The following is a 22,271-nucleotide window of genomic DNA, read 5'->3' on the forward strand; positions in this document are numbered from 1 at the left end:
CTCTACTTTTTATTGTATATCTCAGCATTTAATTCATCTGCTTTCTCTCTCTCTCTCCTTCTTTTTTTTCCCCAGTGTCATAATGCTTTTTGTATGTATTGTAGTTTCTGTGTAAATAAATAGGAGGTGTTACTTTTAGAGCAACCTGCACATATGACAAATGCAATGCGCCATATATTAAAGTAAGAATTTAAGCTATTCATGATCCTTATTGAAATTCAAATTAACTGTAACCACTCTAGACACAAACCCATTCATTACTTTAGGCACCCAATATATTATGCAGTTGAGAAGGCAAACAAAATATTATGATGGAATGAGAAAGAAAATGATACGGAGAATATGGTGCCAGTATATACATTAATAGTACAGTTTTCCTTGGAAAATGCATTTAAGTCCAGTAACTTGATCAGAAGAGAAGAATAAAATTAAAAGAAGATCAAAGGTGTCCAGAAATAGTGATGATAACTCTTAGACAGCCAGTCTGACTTCCATTCAAAGAAAAGAGAAAAACTGCAGGATTATTTAAGTCAAGGGAGGAGGCAGAGGAAGATTATGACAAACACAGTGATTTGTAGGAAGGAGGTGATTTACATTCATACAGAAGCAGAGACCACTTCAGAAACAACTGAGTTTATTCAGGGACCAAGACAAGTATAGGATATCTGGCTGTCATAAAAGGAAGCGGTCCAGAGAAGTTACAGACATCCTCTCTCCTCTCCCTGCAAGCATTAAAGGCCAGGTTGGATGGGGCTTTGGGCAACCTGGACTAGTGGGAGGTGTCCCTGACAGGAACAGGAGCAAGGGTTTGGAACTAGATGATCTTTACGATCCCTTCCAACCCAAACTACTGTGTGATTCTATGATTCAGTGCTCCAAAAAGATGTTTGTACTGAGTCACAGAGATTTCCAAAGGAATAAAGAGATGATTTTACAGTACTTTGGCACTGTGTGTCTTTTTTTCCAGACTGATACAACTGTCAGTTAGAAGGGCATGGAACATAGTAAAAGTGGGACTGGGATATTTTGTTTCCTCAAAAGTCCTCAAAGACTAATGCTGGAAGTGAGCAGAAGTGCTGTACAGCCTGTTGATCTCCATTCTGCATTTGCGATCTTTCCTCTCCTTTCTGTGTACACCTGTCCTTAGAATACTGGTCCTGAACTAATGCAAAGCTGATACTGAACAGCACATCATTTAAGCATGCTTGATAAAAAACGCAAAATATAGCAGAAAAGCTTCCATTTGCCTTAATTGGATGCACATAAGATGAAAGCTGCTCTGAAAGTAATGCCTCCTATTTCATTATGTTGGCTCATGACATCAGACACCAATGTCAGTGGTATGAATGTTCCCACCAATATGCCGTTACATTTTGCTGCCATGTGACAGGTGGCAGCAGAGAGGTAGTCTGACAAACTGGCGTCTGACATGGAAGCATGTATGAAGCAAAGGTGCATCACTGAATTCCTCTGCATGGAAAAAATGGCACCGACTGACATTCATCGCCACTCATTGAATGCTGATGGAAACTAAACTGTGGATGTGAGCACACTGAGGCAGTGGGTGGTTCGTTTCACCAGTGGCATCAGCAACTGGTTCACCTCTGCTGGTGCAGATTTTTATGAGCATGGCATGCAGACTTCTTTTCATTGCTGGTAAAAATGTATAGCTAATGGTGATGACTATGTAGAAAAACAGTGTTTTGTACCTGAGTATGTGCTCTATCAGACACTGTTACTGTGCTCTTTGTATCTGTTGCAGTTTTCCTGGAAATAAACAGGAGCAATCTACTTACAAGAGAAAATAAATAGAGTGGCAACATCCTCTGCATTACATCTCAATTATAGAATTTTATGAAATCAAAGATTTACCTAGGAAAACTGAATGTGAAATCCAGTCAGTTGAAATTCAGTGCAATGTATTTTTTAAGTCAAGCTTAGAAACGTGACCTTTAAGTCACAGTTCCATTTTTAATTTCAATTACTTTTATTTTAATGGAGAAAAGGAGGAACACTTCATTCTGAGTTTTTATAAATGTTTGGTTGGAAAATGTTCCAACTAATGAGTTTGACTAAATCTAGGGGAGATGGCAGGTGACTGCCATCACTGTTTCAAAATAACCGTAAGTTACTTTTAAATGAAGTAATGAATTAATGAAGTTGTTTTTTTTTTCTCCAATGTTTTTCCCTCTTTCTATTTTAAATTAAAATCCAACTGTATGATGAAATTCCAAGACATTTGTATAGCACAAAGCATGACACTATACTGTTAGTTCCTTAGAGTCTGCAAAAGTCCTTCTGCCAAGTAACTTCAGCAGCTGAAGCATCTGGAATAGCCTTGGTCTCAGTTCAGTGCCATCCCAAGGAGACTTCAACTGATCCACCAACTAAGGAGTGGCTGTAAGATCTAAAAATGCACCTGGAAGACTGTGAAAGTGTATTTTTCTGGAGAAAAATGCCTTAAATGATAGCATCTCTCCCCTCTTTAAAAATACTGTGAGCATTCATGCAGTTTCTACTAATTAGGGCAAAAACCACAGTAGTGAAGTGGAAAATGATGTATATGGAGAATTCCTAGACTTGGAGTGCAATACTACACAAAACAAAGTTGTTTTCTGACTGGTCACCTGACCTGGTGATACACAAGCGTAGGCCACAGATGACAGATTCCTGTACCCAAGAGGACAGAGAAAATTCAATGAAAAGCTATAGGAAAGGACTGAATGATAGTATGTGATCTGCATGCATGATAAACCCACTGTGAGTTCAGAGATTTTGGCTGTGTACAATAAAGTAAAAACTCAGCAAGGGATAATGATATGTCACTGTCATCATCATACAAATAAGGTGTGCTGTAAAGGGCATTACTCCAACACAGATCAAACAAAGCTGCAAAACACAAACATTATGTTAATGGAAAACAGAATGAAAACCAAATCCTGGAAAGCAAGGAGGAAAAGATCATCAGGGAATGTACTAAGATATTTTTTGAATGTATTAAAATAAGATGGTGTCATGAATGCCAGACCCCTTATGATATAAGGCTGAAAAAGACAAATAAAGAGGATGGTGAAGGAGCAGGAAAGCTGAATGATTTACAAAAGTATGTACTTATCCCAGTGGCACTCAATTTGAAGCAACAATGTGTCATTAATGGAGGTGGAAGGTCTTTAAGAAGGGACTGGAGAACAGCCTGAGCAATTTCAATCAGATCTAAAAGACTAGCAGAACCAGGAAGTTCTTCACACTATTCACCAGAAAAAAGAGCACCAACAGAGCTCCTTACACATAAAAATGCCATGAGACTGGAATGTCAATAAAACAAGTCAATATGCTACTCAGTATTATCCTACAGTGATCACAACCCATCCTTCTGGTACAGGTACAAGTGTAGTGCATGGCTGGCAGTGTGTCTGAAGTTTCCCTGTGTCAGCCCTTGCAGGGCTCCAGAGTCAGCCTCTGATGGACTGCAACAGCTACCGAGAGAAGGAACAGACTCCAAGGCAGAGGGATGTTCTCTGTAGCCAGAATGCTTAACCTGACATCAATTCTGAGGAAAAAAATGGCAAAAGAAGTGTTTTGGGTTGAGGATCAATGTTTACAAAGTTATGGATGAACACATAAATTCTGTCAGTCAGTAATGCTTCGAGAAATAAAGATCTTGTTAAACACAAGTGTAGTTGCAAACACATCCCTTCAGAAGTGGAGAAACTAGGCTTTACATTTAATGAAAAGCACACTCTCATGGATGAAGAATTATCAACAGCTTTCTAAAAGCAAATAACCACAGAGACAAACCATCAGATCATGGACAAGTCCTCAAGCTTCAGCTAGTAACTCAGTATAATCCAATATGTCCATCAGCAAAAGTGCTGCTGGGAGAATTTACAGAAAATGCATGGATTAACATAACAGTAAATTACAAGAAAGAAGCAGCATTCCCCTCCTCCCCTCCCCCCCCCCAAACCACACACACTCAGCTTCTCTGCTTACTCTTTCACACCTGGGTTTAATACAGAGAAATTCAGATTTATGTATCTAGGCATATGAAATTCCAGCCACAGGCACAGAAACGGTGCCGCATCCAATACAGTATTACTGGCAGCTTGTTGAGACCTTTCCTCTCTTGGCAAGGAAGACTAATAGAATTTATGCATGTGTAAATGAGGAACTAATAAGTGTCTGTAAATGTGGGATCATTTTTTTCAATGTTCGAGCTGTTCGAGCAATAATGAATATCTGCCAGAAAGGATGAGTAACTAGGCAAGATACAGAAATAAACCAGAAAACACATTCTAGGATTAAAATCAACTCTTTAAATTATTAAGATGAGATTGAGGAGCAATGTGACAAAAATGATGAGCAATTCATGTGGACTTTTAAATCTAACAGAACAAGGCCAAGTGAGGACCAATGGAACCAAAGACCAGTTAAATTCAAACTAGAAACAAGACATGATCTATGATAGAAGCTGTGACATACCAGGGGCCATACTAATAAAGAAAAAGCTCTGCTACTCAGCATGACTACTGGGGAAAGTAAATCATGCTAAACACAAGTGTGACCAGCAAACAGCCTAGGTTTCTTATCTGACACAAAGCATACCTTGGATGGATCAAGATTACTCTCCTGAATGTAGTACAGATGTATGTGGTTTATGATGTAAAGGATTGTAAACTACATGATCATTTAGAAGGTGGCTATAAATGGCTCCTAATAAGTTTTTGTGTAGAGAGTCAGTCTCTGGACAGAAAAAGAAGCAATGAAAGTACAGTGAGCTAATTGTCAGTAATATTTGATGGTATTTTGGGGTGTACTTTGTATGCTGCTGCCTTTACCTCCAGCCACTTTGTACTGTAAATTCCTTATTTCTTGAAACTATAGGATAATTACTTCACTGCTTGGGTAAACCACCTGTGTGTGTAGGTTGACTATGAATAGATAATACATGCTTGCTATCATTTGTTTCACCAAATCAGTAATCATTCCTCATGCTTATTTCTAATACTGAGCTTATTTCTAATTGATTCAAGAACTGCTATCTATAAGATAAGAGTCTTAAAGTCTCCAATAGTCATGTTAAGTTGATCAAACTCATGCAGTAACTTCAGGACATCTCTTACAAGCACAGTCCCATCAGCAGTCAGCTGAAGTCCCAGTGGGTTCACTATTACTCTGCTTAGGCACACTCCATCTTGTTCTGCCTTGCAGAATCAATTGACAGCCAGACAGATATACCTAAATGCAAAGTTGGAGAAGGCACCAATCCATTTTTATCTCTTCAAAATGAGTATCAACAGCATGGAGGAAGGAACTGCTGGCTGGAAGGTGCACATCCCTGTAATAAAAGACTTTAGCTGTTGCTAAGTTAAGCCAATTTGTATTGGATTTTTTTTTCTTATATGGAAAAGCACATGGCAATTTTTCACCAAGTCTGAGGACAATTGGATTTCTAGGTGGAGAATAATTTACATAAGCGAATGCTTAATCAATTGAACAGCACAATTTTCAGCACGTGCAGGATGGTTTGCCTTGGTGACTAGAAGAGCCATCTCATTTTTCACCCATGAACTTGACAAAGTTCACAGCCTCCAGTGTAACCACAACTTGAAAACCTCCTGAGGGTCCATGTGAGGACTCCGTGACCCTGTGACTGTGCACTGTTTGCCTTCTCAAGAACCTGTCTTTCCCACTGAACTGCAGTGTTATTACTGTGAAGCAGGAGGGAGGCCCATCAGCTATTTGTTCACAGATGTAGGCTTCTCTATCAAAGAAGATGTAAAGAGAAGTAGTACTGTAACAGTAGACTGCTTGAGCTGTAACAGAGATGGAACAAAGAGATAGGGAAGAAAAGGCTTTGGTACAGGAGGCTTGAGCCCGTGTCCCCAGCTGTTGCCATACTGTTCCACTCCTCTTCTGTAGCTTATGGAACAGTCTGATTTTGGAGGAAGACAACTCTCTGAACCATAGAAACAAACAGAACTAGCTCTACTCAACAGACTCTCCTAAAAAAATTCACAGCTCACCAGTGAACGAGAATCCAGACCTACTAATGGGACGTAGAGCAGTCCTTATATGAGATTTATATCTGTTGTTGTAAATGCAATCATGCACTTTAATACTTAGTGTTTTGTGCAAAATTTTGCCTTTTCTAAAAGTGACAGAAATTGCTTAGGCATTTTGTTCTGGATTGCCCTGCACCAGTTTGTTACGAAACAAAATGCTGTAAAAATAAGGAATTAAGTTCATCTTGTTGAATATCATTCAACAGCAAACAGAATACATAGAGAATACAATCTATTCTTTACCGACATCTTGCACAGTTCCACGTGCACATTCTGTCTTACACTAGGGTGGATTCTTAAAATGTTACAGATGCAGGCATATACATTGCTCAGAATAACAGTATCTTAGACATAGTAGTAAAGTCTACAGTTTTATACAGAGTATAGAAGTTTTCCCATTTTCACTAAAGGACTCTAAATCCAGCCGGCATTACTGTGCTTTTATTGCTACATACACTGTAGACGAGACTGAGGTAAACATCTTGCTAATGCACACAGGCTATTCTGTCTTGTATACACAGACATCAAGAACACTCACACACATGACATTTCATCTTGGAAGACACAAAACCCCACAGTCACTGTGATGAAACATATATAGAGCTTTCTGAAACTGTAGATGGTGAATCTGTAATAGGGGAATTGTACCCAGTCTAGCTGGCCGACAGAAACTGCTAGGCTTCATGTTATCGAGTTCAAGGGAATAGATCACTGAGGTAACAAGCATTATTTCTATATAAAAACCCACACAAACACCCTCCATCAAGTATATAAAACAGTTCCTCCAAAAGGTTTGTATTCTGAGTACAAAATGTTAGCAGTTATCAGAATAAATAATAAATCCTATGAGTTAATGGGATAACAGCACTGAAAATAAACAAATTTGAACGCTACACAATTAAATTGCGGAACACACTATTCATCCTTGCCAGCCACTGATTCACTAGCAAATACAACCATGGGAAGGAGTTCAGAGGCTAATGGAGCCATGAGTTCACAGGGATCACCTTATCTGCCACACACACCACCTGGTCGTGGATTTCATATGCTGCTGCCTCTAGTCTCTGGTATAGAGGCTTCCCAACACTTTCCTCGCTCCCTCAGATTGCTTTCCGTTCAGAGACTCTTGAACTGATTGCGAGGAAAGGGATCAGCAGGCACTGAACACCTGCAGAACTGCCGTGAATTAGGTTATTTCTGCAGCAAGGTTTTCTTCAATCTTACACAGCAGTTGTTAAGAACTGCTCCCCGCAGATGCTGGAGGATGCACGTCCAGGAGGTGAACTCATTACCCTCCCACGACTGAGGAAAGCTTCCCAAGGGTAATGAGCCGCAACACCTGATGTGAAGTAGGTGCGCACACAGGCTTGGCATTTACCTGCTATTCTTGTGTTTGATGTGGAAATGAAATGAAAAAATGCACAAATATCAAACATGCTTGATAGTCAACACCACACAAAAGTGGACATTTTAAATACTCTGCTCCTTTTATAGGACCTGCTGTTCCTACCTAGTCCTATTCTCTTGGTGCTGATCCTCCTTCGAGGCAGAAAGCCTGGATCACTCTGTTTACATTTTGATATAGCCATCTGTCAGCACCAGAAAAAGGAAATAAAAACAAAAAAACAACCCCCCCCCCAAAAAAAAAGAAAAAAAAAAAGGAAAAAAGCCACAAAAAAGTAAACTAAAATTTTCTTCCCCATTTTGTAATCCTCAACAAACACGTTACTTTGGTATGGTGTGCACATACTGCTATTTTTAGTTTCCAGAGTGACAAGGCATGAGGGAATGAATATTCATTCTGGAACATTTTTTTTATACAAGTGAAAGCCCAATCTGTGTATGACTTGCTCAGTTCTACTTGTATGCTGCTGAAAAGCAGAACAGCATTCAAAGACAAACATCAGAGCCAGCAATTGCAGAATTACCCTACACTAGGATTGAATCCTGCACTCATCAACTCCAAGTAGTGTGGCTTTGGCAACCTGAACTGGATACCTAGAGATAAAGAGGGCAGGTTTCAAGACAAAACTTTTACTTTGGTTTGACTGATGTTTATGTATTACTGACTGTATATTGACTAGATGGAAACTAAACAGCAGTTTATACATATGCAAATTCTGAGCCAAAGTTTGTGGCACGGGTAGCTTCTATTTTGCTTAGACTATCCCAAACAGAGGGAATTACACAAGCAAACAAAGACGTGGTACTCTTGTATTCACCAGTGTTATTATGATTTCAGATGTGTTTGGATCCAAGTTTTATGTGATGACTGGAACAGGGAAAATAAATTTGCTGCATATTTGGTATGTCTTCATTTGTTAGCTTTCATAGAACCACAGAATGATAGAATCACAGGGTTAGAAAGGACCTACAAGATCATCTATTCCCCCTGTCCTCCCATTACCCTTGCTACTTTAAACCTAATTATGTGATTTGAGAATGCAACAGATATTAAAAACTCATACCGAATTTAACATTGGATAGCACAGTCAAACACATCATAGGGTGTAGATTATTCATAAAGGATCAGCAGACAGAATGCCAGAGTATCATATGCGCTACAGAGCAGAACATATTGACTGAACTACTGAATGCACTGTTAGTATCATATTGTTAGTTCACAAGTACAGCTGCCAAATCAGAGCAGCTCTGTTATTTGTTCAATAACCACTCATCATTTTCCTTAATTATTCAGCCTGCTTTAGTTTGATCCTATACAAGCTGAAAACTTGTGGGAAAAAAATATGGCCTGTATGGAAAATTGCTGTGGGATTGCAAAATCTGTAGAACTTGCCAAAGAAAATGAACTCTACAAACTGTTTTCCTTGTTTATGTGTTCTCTGCAGGCCCACTTGTTTATGTATGGGCTCAATATATGATCAAGTTACCTTGCGTCAGCCTGGCCATGGTAATTGTCTGTGTTTGCACTTTTGGCCTGTAGCAAATATAAGAAATTTTAGCTTAACTTAAACCCCTTCTACTGCAGGCAAACCTAACACAAATTACATTTAATGCAGGGTGGAAGCAAGCACCTAACTTTCCACCAGCTACATGCAAAATCTCAGGAACCCGTTTGTGTGTCTAAGACCCAGGACAGTGTCATTCCTCCCCAAATAGCCTGGAGGTGCTACAGGACAGCATTCTTTTTTTTCCCTTTTTTTTTCTTATTTTTCCTATGAACATATTGCTTAGGCATGCTTTGATACTGAGAGGACTTACCTGCCATGCCTCAACCTTCTTAATGTCTGCACAGGACCCGTTAGTGAAGAGTCCTTTCCCAGGAGTGCAAGTATATATATCCTGCAAAGCGTGAGCAATAGAATATACTGCCAAATATACATTATAGGATATTCGCAAATGCGTGAAGTCCATGTACGGTGTCTCCACACTGGTGATGTTCTCATCACCTGTGCATGGAGGTCGGAAGGCAGCTGTACCATTTCCAACTCCCAAGCCCTCTTCATGGGCCTTGTGGAAGGAAGCTGAAGCTGGAGAATTTTTGGACTCACTGGGGAGATAGCAGTTAAACGTCTCTTCCCAAAACTCCTTGACAAAACCATTGTTGGCAGACTTCTTGGGATGCACCTTCTGCAGGAACTCACGAAAGCCTGGGATCTGGCCTGCCTTCAGTGCAAACCCAATGGTGCTGCCGATGACACGGAAGAACTCTGGCATGGCTATCAGGGATGAACTGGCCCAGGCTTCACTTGCCAGCCAGATCTTGCCAGTGATGTTTCTCCTGACAATCTCTTTGATGAGGGGTTCTAAGTCTGGTCCACTGGAGAAAACCACAATCACTCGTGCCGTGGAGTTCTGGATGACCTCCACCACCTGCTGAATCTCTTCTTCATCTGAGTACTGGGAGATGAGCTCGCTAAAATCAATGCAGATGTCTCTCTCCTCCGCTTCCTCCCGAAACTTTTCAATCCCTGGCCGGCCGTAGTCATCGTCAGCTGCAATCGTTCCCACCCAGTTCCAGCGGAAGTACTCGATGATGTCTGCCATGGCAGTGGCCTGATGCTCGTCATTGGGGATTGTACGGAGGAAGGACTTGAACTGGTTCTTGTTGCTCAAGAGACGACTGGATGAGGCATAGCTGACCTGTGAAAGCGCAGAGAACAAGAAAACAGACCATGAAGTGAACTGCCTGGGCATAAAATGTGTACATTTACCTAGTATCACTGCCAACCTATGTAACCTTGGATGAGAAGAAGGGAAGGCTGGCACTGCACTGTCAGTCATGTCCTCTTTGCCTGTGGTTGTACGCATGGGTGTCCTGAAGACACACATACTGGAGCTGCTGCTCAGACCTGAAGGGCTGGAGCAAGTGCCTGCCCTCACAAGGCCGAGGACCAGGAATAGAGACACTGAGACTAGCCTGGGGGAATGGCAAATAGGTGAGCTATGGGTGGCACTTCTGTTTCCATCCTTAAACAGGCTCCACTAGGAACCTGAGCCTGTTACATAAAACCTTGCCAGATGAAGTTAGAGAATCATGACATGCATCACTGGCCTTGACCATGGGTAGGTTAATGCTATCAATACCATGATTCCTGATTGATGACCAGAATCTGTATAGAAGCCAGTAGAATTTCACACTCCAAGAGTCACTGTATTTTAACATAAAATGGGATTTCATTTTCTTTTTTAAAGCTATCAGGAAATGTTTTCTTTTTCCTAATCAGAACAAGTGCCATATGCTCTTAAGATATAGTTTGGATTTTCTACAAGTAGGGAAACAATAAAACCTCAAAGGGAATAATTTAAAGATCTGAAGAATTTTTAAATCTCACTTATCTTTCCATTTCGACATTGGTATCTGAACTCTTTAGGATTGCCTTTCACTTTGAAAAATCTTCTATAAACAGTTCATTTTGTACAAAGTGGAAATTTATATAAAACCTTATCTCTTCCTTAAACTCTGGAATTTAGTGTTTCTGCAAGAAAGAAAAGAACGAGATTTGCCAGTGCAGTTTCAAGGGCCACAGGAACAAATCATCCTTTTACAGAGCCGCACTTTCCCCTGGTCATGCTCCTGCCCTTAATTACTCTCCCACAGCCTTCAACCTGAAAATACAACCAAGAAGTGTACTCCTGCAGATGCTGTAAGAGACCTAATAGCTGAATTTGCTCTCTCCGTATTTTAGTGTACAAGAGCCAGACCTGGACACACTAAAGGAGCTGACCTCAGATGAGGTTACAGTGGCTTCCCCAACCTTTCCAGCACCCACTTTTTTGGGAGCTTCCAGTTTAAGCTTGTCCTAGTATTCACTCTAAACATGGAAAAGCCTATTTTTAATGAGTTCCCTTATTCCTAACTACTAGCAATTTTACAGGGTACACCAAAGTAAGATATTAAGAAGCATTTCAGGTTCTATGTCAGCAAAATGAGTAATAAGCCTTACATTAACTGCAAAATATACTTCCAACTAATACTGAAATGTAGGGTCTATAAAACAAGGATTTGCTAATGGCCTTGCTAAAAATGGCAGCGATAATGCATATTTTAATGCTGACCAACAGCTCCCAGTTTAAAAGCCTGCTTTCAGCTGTCAAACTTCAGCCACCTGGTCAAAATTTCATTCCCTGCACGGAACTGAACCTCCTGACCTCTATATTTCTGTAACCACTAGATAAGGCCACTTCCCTGCAGCACAAACATCATTCCCTGTTCAGAGGAAAGTTCTGAAAACTACAAACATCTTCTATGCTCTGTCCAGCCCACCAATTTTTCTCAACAGCCCTTGCTCACATGGTGATGGGATATGTAAATTAACAGTATGCTTTAAACTGTCATCACAGAGTGTATTACACACCACCTTACAGTGCTTCTCTGAGCAATATTCAGACAGCAGTTGTTGGTCATGGCTTAAACCATTCTTGTCCTGCTCAGAGACCCAATCTCCATTTCTTAAGATTTCTGCAAGGGAATGAAACTGATAACATTAAACAGACAAGATATGCTACTGTTCACCAGGCAAGCAAGAATCCTTCCTTCTTCATTTGTGCTAGAGGTGGGAATTGGAGCCATGTCTGAAATGAAGAGCTATCCTCTCAGGACAGACTTGAGAGCACAGTGTGACACAATGTTGTCACAAGGCCTCCTGTAATTTATGGCACCTATTTCAGAAGGGCACCTAGAAGTGTTAGGCTACACAAGGCAACACCTTGAAAGTGAGTACTCTACATAAAACGCACTCAGTGCAAATATCTAAAAGCAGCAGATGCAACATTAGGCTATAATATGATTGCCTCATATTCTGCTTAGGGTCTGGGCAGAGTAACACCTTTGCTAAATAAAAGCATAGGGCTACGGATGCTCTTCCCAGTCCCAGTAAAGTCAACAGAGTGAAAAGAATGCTTTGGCACAGGACCTGGCATAACTACACCACTACACAGATAACCCAGGAACAAGGTGGGACATATCTACAAACTCTCACAAACCTCATTTTGGAGGTCCTGGGTCAAAAGAAAGTGGGTCAGCCTTGAAGAACCCTTTAAAGCACCTTATCAGCAGAGGCAACTGCTTTCCAGGTCACCTACTTGAGTAATCAGAGATAGAATGGCTGGCAAGGAATGAAGTCTGTTCTATGGGAGGTGGACTTGACTGAAGAGTCACCACACTGCAGTAATGTCACAACTAAGCTGTTGTAGCTGGCAGCTGCCAATAACTTGTCTAAATTAGCAGTGTTTGCAGATTGAGCCTCTTAGCCTCTATCCTTCTCTGAATCTAAACCTCAACCTGCCTCCTAGGCTAGGTTGTTGTTAGCTGGATGCTGTCACTGGCCAATTGTGTTAGGGGATTACAGATTTCTAGGAAGTCATATTTCTGCCATAAGAACAAACACACATTTTATATCCTCTCTCTCTTTGAGGATCCATGTGAAGTGGGAAAGATTAAACAAGAGGCTAGACTCCCCTTGAGCCCTTCTGGTGCACAGCAGAGAGCAGAATGGAGAACCCAGCACAGCCACTGCACGTATCTGTACTGGCCCAAATGCATATTGGACAAGTGTGAGACTGAAGACTTGCATCTTTTACTAATAAAAGAATTCATTTGAAATTGACACAGTAAGTTTGGAGGGAAATAGACTGTTTTCTATCACATAAACCACTGTTCCCCTTCAGAAAGCCAGTGATTCTCACAGTTGTCTTACCATTTAGCCCTCCAAGTGTGTTCAGTTATTGTATATAGTTAGGGTCTCTGCATTTCCAAACCTTCTTTTGTTTGAAACAGAGTCAGAGCACGTAAGAAGCAGTGCAGCTCTCCATCAGAGTTCCATAATGTAACCTTTTCCAAACGTCAATATCACAGAGCAGAGAAGCAGGGGGTACTTCTGTAACCCAAGCAAGACAAGTGAAGGCATACCTGAGGTATGTAAAAGAGTCCCAGCAGATTGGCCACAGCGGTGGAAACCCCAGAGCCGGTTGCCCCCACGACTGCAATGGTGGAAGGGATATGTTCTGAGCAGTTGCAGAATTCATCCAGGTTCAAGGAGTCTATCTTGTTCTGGGCCACAAAACTCAGAGTGGCCTCAAGGGCTTTAGAGACTGTATTGCAAGTGTCAAATATCCTGTATCCCAAGGTCATATTGGGAAGGAGATTTGGGCTATTATTTATTTCTTCTATGGCAAAGATCATAGCCTGGAGCCAGCGGAAGCCTCGGAAATTATACCTAGGTGAGTGAAACAAATAAAAATAAAATGGAGTGAGAAGGAGGGAAACAAAGGTGAGGAGACCAAGGCTGAGACAAAAGTGACTGAAGGATTCCAGATGAAAAGACAAAAGCAGCTTATGCTATCTACCTCAGTCTTGCATCCTTCTGAATCTACAAACTTCTGCTTTTATCTTCAGTGGTTACAAAACAAGTATGCATATGCTAAAGGCTTTGTTCTGCTTTTCAACTCATGTTGTGGTTTGATCTGGCAGCAGCTCAGCACCGCACAGCCTTTTGCTTGCAGTGAGATGGGGGATAGAATCGGAAAGAAGTAGAACTTGTAGGATGAGATAAAAACTGTTTACTAAGGCAGAAAAGACAGAAATAACATTAATGATAATTTTATATAAATATATATGTATTTACAAAAGAAGTGATGCATGACATAATTGGTGACTTGCTGACTGATGCCTACACCACTTCCAAGCAGTGGCTGCTCCAAGTCCCCAGTCAATTTCCCTCAGTTTTCAAGTTTTTTTCACATGATGTCATATGGTATGGAATATCCTGTTGGCCATTTGGTGTCAACTGTCCTTGTTCTACTCCCTCCCAGCTCCTCATGTCCCTACTGACAGGACAGAAGCTGAGAAACTGAAACATTCTTGGCTCTGTGCGGCACTGCTCAGCACCAATTAAACCATTAGTGTGTTATCAACATTGCTTTTCTCCTAAAGTCAAAACACAGCATAATACCAGATGCTATGAAGAAATTCAGCTCTGTCCCTATTGAAACCAAAATAACTCATCATTTTGGGAGCTCAATTCAGGAGTTATGAGGAAGAGACAAACTTTTCTAAGTCCCCTAAAATCTGAGAAAGTCAAAAGAGAGAATGCTTGGAGGTCTGGTTCTTCTCCATGGGATACTTCTCCATGAGTCTCCTAATTCCTGAGTAAATGCTCTAACATAAAGCTTCTCTTATCAGATTGCCTTTCAGGCTCCTCTGACATGTTTCTGAATACAGATGGCAGTGTCTGCTAAGCATGAACATGATGCCTTCGGGAACTTGGGCTCAAGGATGCCTTGTGTGCCAGCTTCTGATGGCTTTAGGCAGGCAGTGTGGGATGAGACAGAGCACTGGCATGCTGCTGGATGCCTGGTAGCTCTACTCTGGAAAATTTGTTCATCTGTAACAACAGGTCTCGTATCACACGCTTTACAGTGAGAGAGAACACTGTTAACCTGCTTTTACCTGAGAATTGAGATATGCTACAAGCATAAATTCTAACATAACTTCTTATCTGCTTGTTATGTATTTCATTGTTTTCACTGCAGGATTAATACTTTACTTTATTATGGTTTTCTCATATGCCTGCTTTAGCCACAAGATAAGATGTCACCACCAGAGCTGTCCTGTGAAACTGAAACACTGTTTTTTGAAGCATTTTCTGTTCCCTAAAGTGGAGAAGCTGTCTTTTCTGACTGTCTCTGAGCTGTGCAAGGAGAAAAGCCACAGCTAGGGTGTGGAGGCAAGAGTGTGTGCCATGACCTGGGTTATGTGCAGAACATCATATGAGACAGAAACTGATGCTGAGTAACTAATAACCCAAAACAGAGAGAAGCTTCTTCAAGGAAAGCAGCAGGAAAAAAAAGTAGCTTTGACATGTGTTCTTCTCAAATTTTACTTACCAAAAAAAGCAACCGGTTATGCGTCTTTGAAGCTGTTACGTTTTCAGACAACTCATCTGGTTTGGCTAAATTGACATAGAACTGGCACCTGCCCTTCCTTGTAATGTACTACAGGTCAGACTGCAGCTGTTTTATGGTTTGGTTTTGAGTTGTGCTTGGAAACTGGAAGGTGTTAAAGCTGTTATGCTTGAGATTCATTGCAAGAACTGATGGGACCCAGAACTGGCAGAGCCTGGGGAAACAGCCCCGGAATTGATTCTATATAAAATGCTAGATTTTAGAATTCAGATAAGTGCTATTTCAAAATGCTTTGAGATATCCATACCAAAGCAAAGGCTTCAAAAGATGAGCTCCACGAAATCATGGCCTTTTGATCTCCAAGATACATGACCTGAACACTTTTTAATTACTGGATAAAATGAGTTGATTCCAAAATGTGTTTCCTACATCTGGTTTCTTCAAAACTGAATTAACGTAGCCACATTACTTCCATTAGAAGAGTTCTGTCTGATTCATCTGGAATCAGAAATTCTAAATATATCACATTTAAGGTTTATTTTTAGGTCATTTATCTAACTTCATTTCACCAGAGATCTTTGGCTAACTTCCAAAAAAAGTTCTGCTCTGAGGCTGTACCTTGAAGAACAGATAGCCTGGTTTCAGTACAAATACCTTGAGCAATATCAAGTCAGAAAGGCTGAGATCAATAAAAACTCTTAGTTATAATTTATGACCAAAGACACATCTGGCTTTTTAAAGAACATCAGTGGAGAATGGACACCTATCAGAACAGGAATGTTCTAAAAGAACATTTAGAAGTAATTTGGTCATTTGGATTACTATTTTTTTTGCTCTATTTCCAAACCATTAGGGAGTGAAAGGCAATGGGAGAGATCTGAAATAAAAAGGGCAAGTCTCATAGTGAATAAGGCAGTGAATGCTCTGTACACGAAAAAATATGACAGGCACCCCAAGCTGTCTCACATGGACAGTAATGCCCCCTGGGAAGATCAGAATGGCAGCAAGGAGGAGTTTTATGACATTTCCTTTTAGAAGGGTACTTTTTTTTTTCACAGATATTTTTAATAAAATGAAAATAGGGTTTGAAGTGAGGAACTGTGAGGGCTGCTCCAAAAATAATGCCTCAAATTTTATTAGGTTGGCCCATAATGTCAGAGGCGGATGTTGGTGATATGACAGTAGAAGCTGAACCTTCTCAACAATATTCTGTTACATGTTGTTGCCATGTGACAGGTGGCAGCATAGGGGCAGTCTGACAAATGGTATCTCACACAGAAGTGCAGATGAAGCAAAGGTGTGTCAATGAATTCCTCTGCGTGGAAAAAGTGGCACCCCTGACATTCATCAACACTTGCTGGACATTTGTGGAAACCAAATAGTGGATGTGAACGTAGTGAGCTGGTGGTTGCCTTTTAGCAGTGGAGACAGTGGGTCACCTCTACTGGTGTAGATTTTTATGAGTGTGTCATGTAGGCTCTTGTCCATCACTGGCAAGAATGTGTAGCTAAAGGTGGTGACCAAGCTGAAAAATAGCATTTTGTAGCTGAGAATTTGCTCTATCAAATAGTGTTATTGTGTTCTTTGTATATGCTGTAGTTTTCATGGAAATAAATTGGAAGCATTACTTTCAGACTGACCTACATATATATTCATGCTCCCAGTGTAAATCAGGAAAAAACAAAAAGCATTTTATGTACTTAAAGAGAAGATTGCTGAGAAGTTGGGAAGTGCAATTGTGAGAATTTTCACACATTCCTGTACTTATAAACTTAAATTAAGAAAATTCACTTTAAATTACTGATGTGAGGTATGATACAGAAGTTCAATTCAGTATTCTGCCCATTTGATAGCAAGACTTGGTTTAAATTATTAAAATGCAGGAATATTTCTGGTGGAATCCTCAAAAGCAGTAAGAACTGGACTTCCTTCCACTTGATTTCAAAGAATGCATTTATTATTTAATTCTAGAGATACAGAGTGAGTACAGATGAGTGTCATTTTAAAATGTTTTGAGGTATGTTTTTATAATCAAGGTGAAGATTTCTATAGATAAGCTTCATGAAATGGTGAGCTCACACTTTCTGAAGTATATGACCTGAGATCTATCAATTCCTGCTTTTATTTTCCTTTCTGACAGAATGTTCCTGATGAACATTTATAGCATTAGGTCTGTATTGTAGCTGCCTGAGGTGGGATTGGCATCCTTTTGCAGGGGAAAGTTGGGCTGGGAGTGTTGTCTGTGAGCTAAATTCAGAATGTTCTTGAAGTGCTTTAATAATTTACTTCAAAGTAGCATGGACAGCAGACCTGTAATTCTCTCCTGTTGAACCTCTGCTGATAACAATAAAGAAGAGTCAAATGGGATGGAGACAAAACAAACCTCTCTGTCTTCTCTAATACTTGATAGACCTTCAGACAAGGTCTGGTTTTGTCGACTGATAGCTTTACATCAGTAATACATCAGAGACAACATTGATACAGTCAGATGAATGCAGTGTCACTAAGCTGGTCTAACAGAAGCAAGATTTCATGATTCCTCCAATTTCTGTGAATGGAAATTGTGCAGATAAATTCTTTCCTATTGTATCATAAGACCCCAAGAAACGGTGTTAGATAAGTTGCTTCTGGCTTCGTGTGTACATGAGTGATAGGTAAAAGCAGCTTTGAACCTTGCAGCAGGTTACCGAGATCCAGCTGACCTCCTGTGCTGTACTTCCAGTGGTACTAATGTGACCTGTCACTGCCATGGTCTGTCAGCCATTCAGAAATTTGGCTGGCAATTTGCACGAAGAAATTGCAACATCCGAAGGATTTACTAACAGAATCAGACTTCCAGTTGTTCCCTAAGATTCCCCATCTATAAGATGCAGCCAAAGCCACCAAATGCACAGGGACTGTCATAAAAAATAAAGGATGACAAACCCTAATGATGGCACAAAATCCTGAAGAGAAAACTGAGATGTCATTTGTTTGTTTATCTGTTTGGTTAGAACAGTTCATATTTTCTGGATCCAGTGGAGAAACTGAGATCTGTTAGTGTCTGTAAAGGAAAGGAAGCCATGAGTTCACAGCTTCGTGTGAATTCATGAGCTTCAATTATCAACACCTGCAAGGCATGAAACTGAAACCAAAAGAATACGATGAAGAGAAAAAGCCACACTAAAACCCTAAATAGCTCCCACTTACTCTCCCATATCTGACACGTACTTTATTCAAGAATGGTGGCAAAGGCTGCACATGCCTCTCAGCAAATACCAGTACTTCCCTTCCTGTAGTGGTTGAACACATGCTAATTTTTTTTTTTCTTCTCTAGATTTCCAGTACATTAATTACATGTTATTGCTGCTACTACCACTGCTATTACTAAAATTTCCAAGGGGAGATCTTCAGTTGTTGGCCAGATTCCTTTAGTCAGAAGGTAAACAGAGCTGCTTACCACCCTTAAAAGTTAGGACTTTGGTTGTGGGAACTGTGCAGACCAAAGAAAAATTTAAAAATGGTGGAAGAGAAAGAGAAAAGGGAAATAATTTTGTGTTGGTAGGGAAGATTTGGACAGCAGGATGAGCATACAGTTCTCCAGTAGTATTAGCAAACACATCCACAAGGCAGGCTAGATATGTACATCCATGTTGCAAACAATTCAGTACAGGAAGAGGAATCCATGGGTATGGCTGATCTGCGCAATATTACTAACAATAGCACTGCTAACAATAACACTGACGATAATACCACCAGAACTGCTTATCTACCCAAAATCAAGAAAGGAAAGAGGAATCAGGTTATGAACAGGCCTCTGTGGGCACTTATAGGGAATGGGGGTCATGGATTGCTTGTGCTGCACTCAGCCTTTGTCTCCACTGTGCATATCAGATACGTATCAGCAAATGTTATAAGGAATGTTGCTGTGACAGCACCTAAGGTACACAAAGACAGAAGGTATATTTGTATCAAATGCAAGATATTTGGTTGCTTAAACAATAATGCATGTATGTAATTCTGAAGCACAGGAAACAGAATGTGCTCTCTCCTGTCTAACATTTGGTGTTGCAAAATCATGAGTAAGTTTTCACTTTGGACTCTAGAATGCACTGCTTAAAGTGCAAAGAATTTTTCAGTAGAATCAGCACAAAAATAACAGCACAAAATAACAGATAATTATCATTCCTTTTCCTGTCACTGCTGAGTAATGGAAATGTTTTTTCAAATAATCATGTGCAATGTATGCAGAGTAGGTTTGTATGTTGAGCTAAGGAGATAACATATGAATAGTGTGAAAACTGAGAATGGAGGGAGAACTGTCCCATCTATTTAGAGAGTTCATGTTTGGGAGTATAGGTATGGCACCAAACACAGCTATGTGTGGAAAGACATGCAAACAAAACAGATCAGGTTGAACAGTTCTCAATAGAAAGGAAAACCACATTATCTTAGAAGTGTCTCATATTGAACTCCAGAAGACTTGGGCCAAACTGCCTGCAGGGTCTCAGTGGGATCCTCAGACATTTTCTTGGTCTCAAAGCAAGAGTATCACATGGTCTGATGATTTGTTGCTGTTCAAATCTGATCAGAGTCATATTTGTTTGATGTTTGGTGTGTGACATATTTTCTTATGTAATAAAGAGATTAAAGCCCATCTAAAAAAGGGATGAACATAAAATGGATTAGCCTCAGCTTTGAAACAATACAGTAGAGCTGGAGAAAGTTCAGAAAAGTGCAAAAAGAGTAGTCAGAGGTATGGAAAAGTTTTCACACTTGCCAGGTATAGGCATGCTTATGTTCCTTTAGCTGATTTGCTGTCCTACTAAAGTTTATAACACTGCAAGACTGGGGAGATTCCACGAGGGGAAGAACCTGCAGCCCATTGTATCTCTCCTAGAAAATATGGATTTGATTTTTCCAGATTAGCCAACTAACCAGAAATGAAGAAAATGAACTGTGGTATGAAAAACTCTAGCTTGTGACTAGGAGAATGTATTGGGTTCTTTGAATTTGCATGCACAATCCTTCCCTAGACTACTACCTAACCACAGAATCATAGAATCATGGTTTGGGCCGAAAGGGACCTCAAAGGTCATCTAGTTTCAACCCCCTGCTATGGGCAGGGTAGCCAGCCGCTAGATTAGGCTGCCAAGGATCCCATCCAGCCTGGCCTTAAGCACCTCCAGGAATGGGCCATCCACAAAACCAAGTGGGAATTATGGAGTCCAAAACCAAAAACTGTGACCCTTTTGGTCATGGTCCATCTCATGAGGTTTCTGTGCAAGTTCAGCCAGAGGAATCTACTGATTTATACACTGGTTGAAGTAAAAAATCCATTCAGAAAAAATATCTGCTCTCAATTTAACAGATACCAATAACAAGAAACTTACCACAGTACATGAACTGTCACCATGGACTAATAATTCCATCATTAAAATCTGATGAGTACTCTCAAAAAGTCAACTATTTCTGAATTAAACCTTTCCTGGAAAAGACATGCAATGAAAGAGCTTCCAGCTATCTGTGACTGAATTATCCCTTTGATCAAATTGCAGCTGCTATTACCTCTGCAGCTGGACTTTTTGCCTTCCATTAACTGTTTTTTTGTGTGTGTTATGCTATCAAGTGACAGTTTATCTTGTTCCTTTAAGGAATGTGGAAAAAATGGCATAAATGCCTATTCAGTCATCTCCTAATCTGCTAATTCTTGGTGTAGCAGCAAAAGGAGTACAGATTTTACCCACATAAATTTCAGGTGGAGGTTGCCTTTGTCAGATCAAATAGCAATAAGGTGTTCCCACTGAGTCCTCATAACAGCTGGCCTAGGTTTTCAGAATATGCCTGTTGTTAGTAGTACTACCCAGCTAATATATCTTTTGGCAACCACAAACTTGCAGTAGTTCTTGGGAAGGATTCTCCTGCGGTGTATTTTAATGGCATTTCCTTGTTAAGATAGTCACTGACACTGACCCAGTGCTGGCAGAAAATATTCAGGCTGCAAATACTGGCATGTCCTCCCTGCCACATGGAGCAGGTAAAGAAGACAATGATTTGAAATATTCCATCACTTTTCAGCATTCCAGTTTTAAAATGGTCAATCAGGTGAGAAAAGAAAACTGAAACAAGCTACTTTTCACTCCATGAAGAAGGCATTCTACATATATTTAGTTTATGACTTTTGTGTGCATGAAACTAAGAAGCCACAAGAACCTCTATTTAATTACACTTCTTTCTATCCTCTACCTGTGAGGGAATCTGAGAACGATCTCATAACACAGATGGATACGTTCTGCTCTATATCAAAATAGTGGGTAGTGGGAAACTGCACTGGGGATCTGTAGGCATAGCAGAAATGCTGTCAGTAACTCTTCATTCCCATTGCAAAAGAACTGTACTAGGATGAGAGGCCCAAATAATTCCAGATAAGCACTTCTTTGCATAAGATTACAGAAGGGGTCCTATAATACTGAAGTGCTCTCCCATGCAATGGCAAAATTCAACATCAAATTATTTTGTGTTTTAATTGGAATCTGTTTCTGCCAGTTCCCAATTGTATGTGTAGTATGTACAGGGTTGAGAAGTTAAATAATCCCCATGTTTTTTTCATAAAAAGGAGCACACCTCAATAATAAGATAAGCAGTTTTTACAGGTATTTCTCCATCCAGTTAATTGCCAAAGATCTGGACAAAACCTGATATGCACTGTTTAAAGAGAAGGAGAAATCTTTGGGTGAGGAAAGACTAAGTAAGGAGTTCAAATCTGGGACTTTGCAAACAAAGGTCTTAATGGTACAGATATATGTTCAGTAGAAGTTTTTCCAGTAATCTATTCCACTCTCACTCATCCACCTGTTTGGG

At 40.2% G+C, this 22,271-nt stretch overlaps 1 protein-coding gene across 1 annotated transcript in view; it reads right to left on the bottom strand.

Moving 5' to 3' along the window:
• CASR (calcium sensing receptor) overlaps nucleotides 1–22,271 on the bottom strand; it is a gene marked incomplete at its 3' end in the record, with an annotated part of 32,106 nt that overhangs the window by 9,206 nt on the left and 629 nt on the right. Inside the window, exons 2-3 of the mRNA XM_079537720.1 lie at nucleotides 13,438–13,744; nucleotides 9,288–10,169 (exon numbers count right to left, since the gene is read on the bottom strand). Coding sequence (XP_079393846.1) covers nucleotides 9,288–10,169; nucleotides 13,438–13,744 — 1,189 coding nt within the window. The remainder of the gene's footprint in view (nucleotides 1–9,287; nucleotides 10,170–13,437; nucleotides 13,745–22,271) is intronic.

This window comes from Tetrao urogallus (assembly GCF_951394365.1).
Source record: "Tetrao urogallus genome assembly, chromosome: 1".
In the NCBI taxonomy this organism is placed as follows: domain Eukaryota; kingdom Metazoa; phylum Chordata; class Aves; order Galliformes; family Phasianidae; genus Tetrao; species Tetrao urogallus.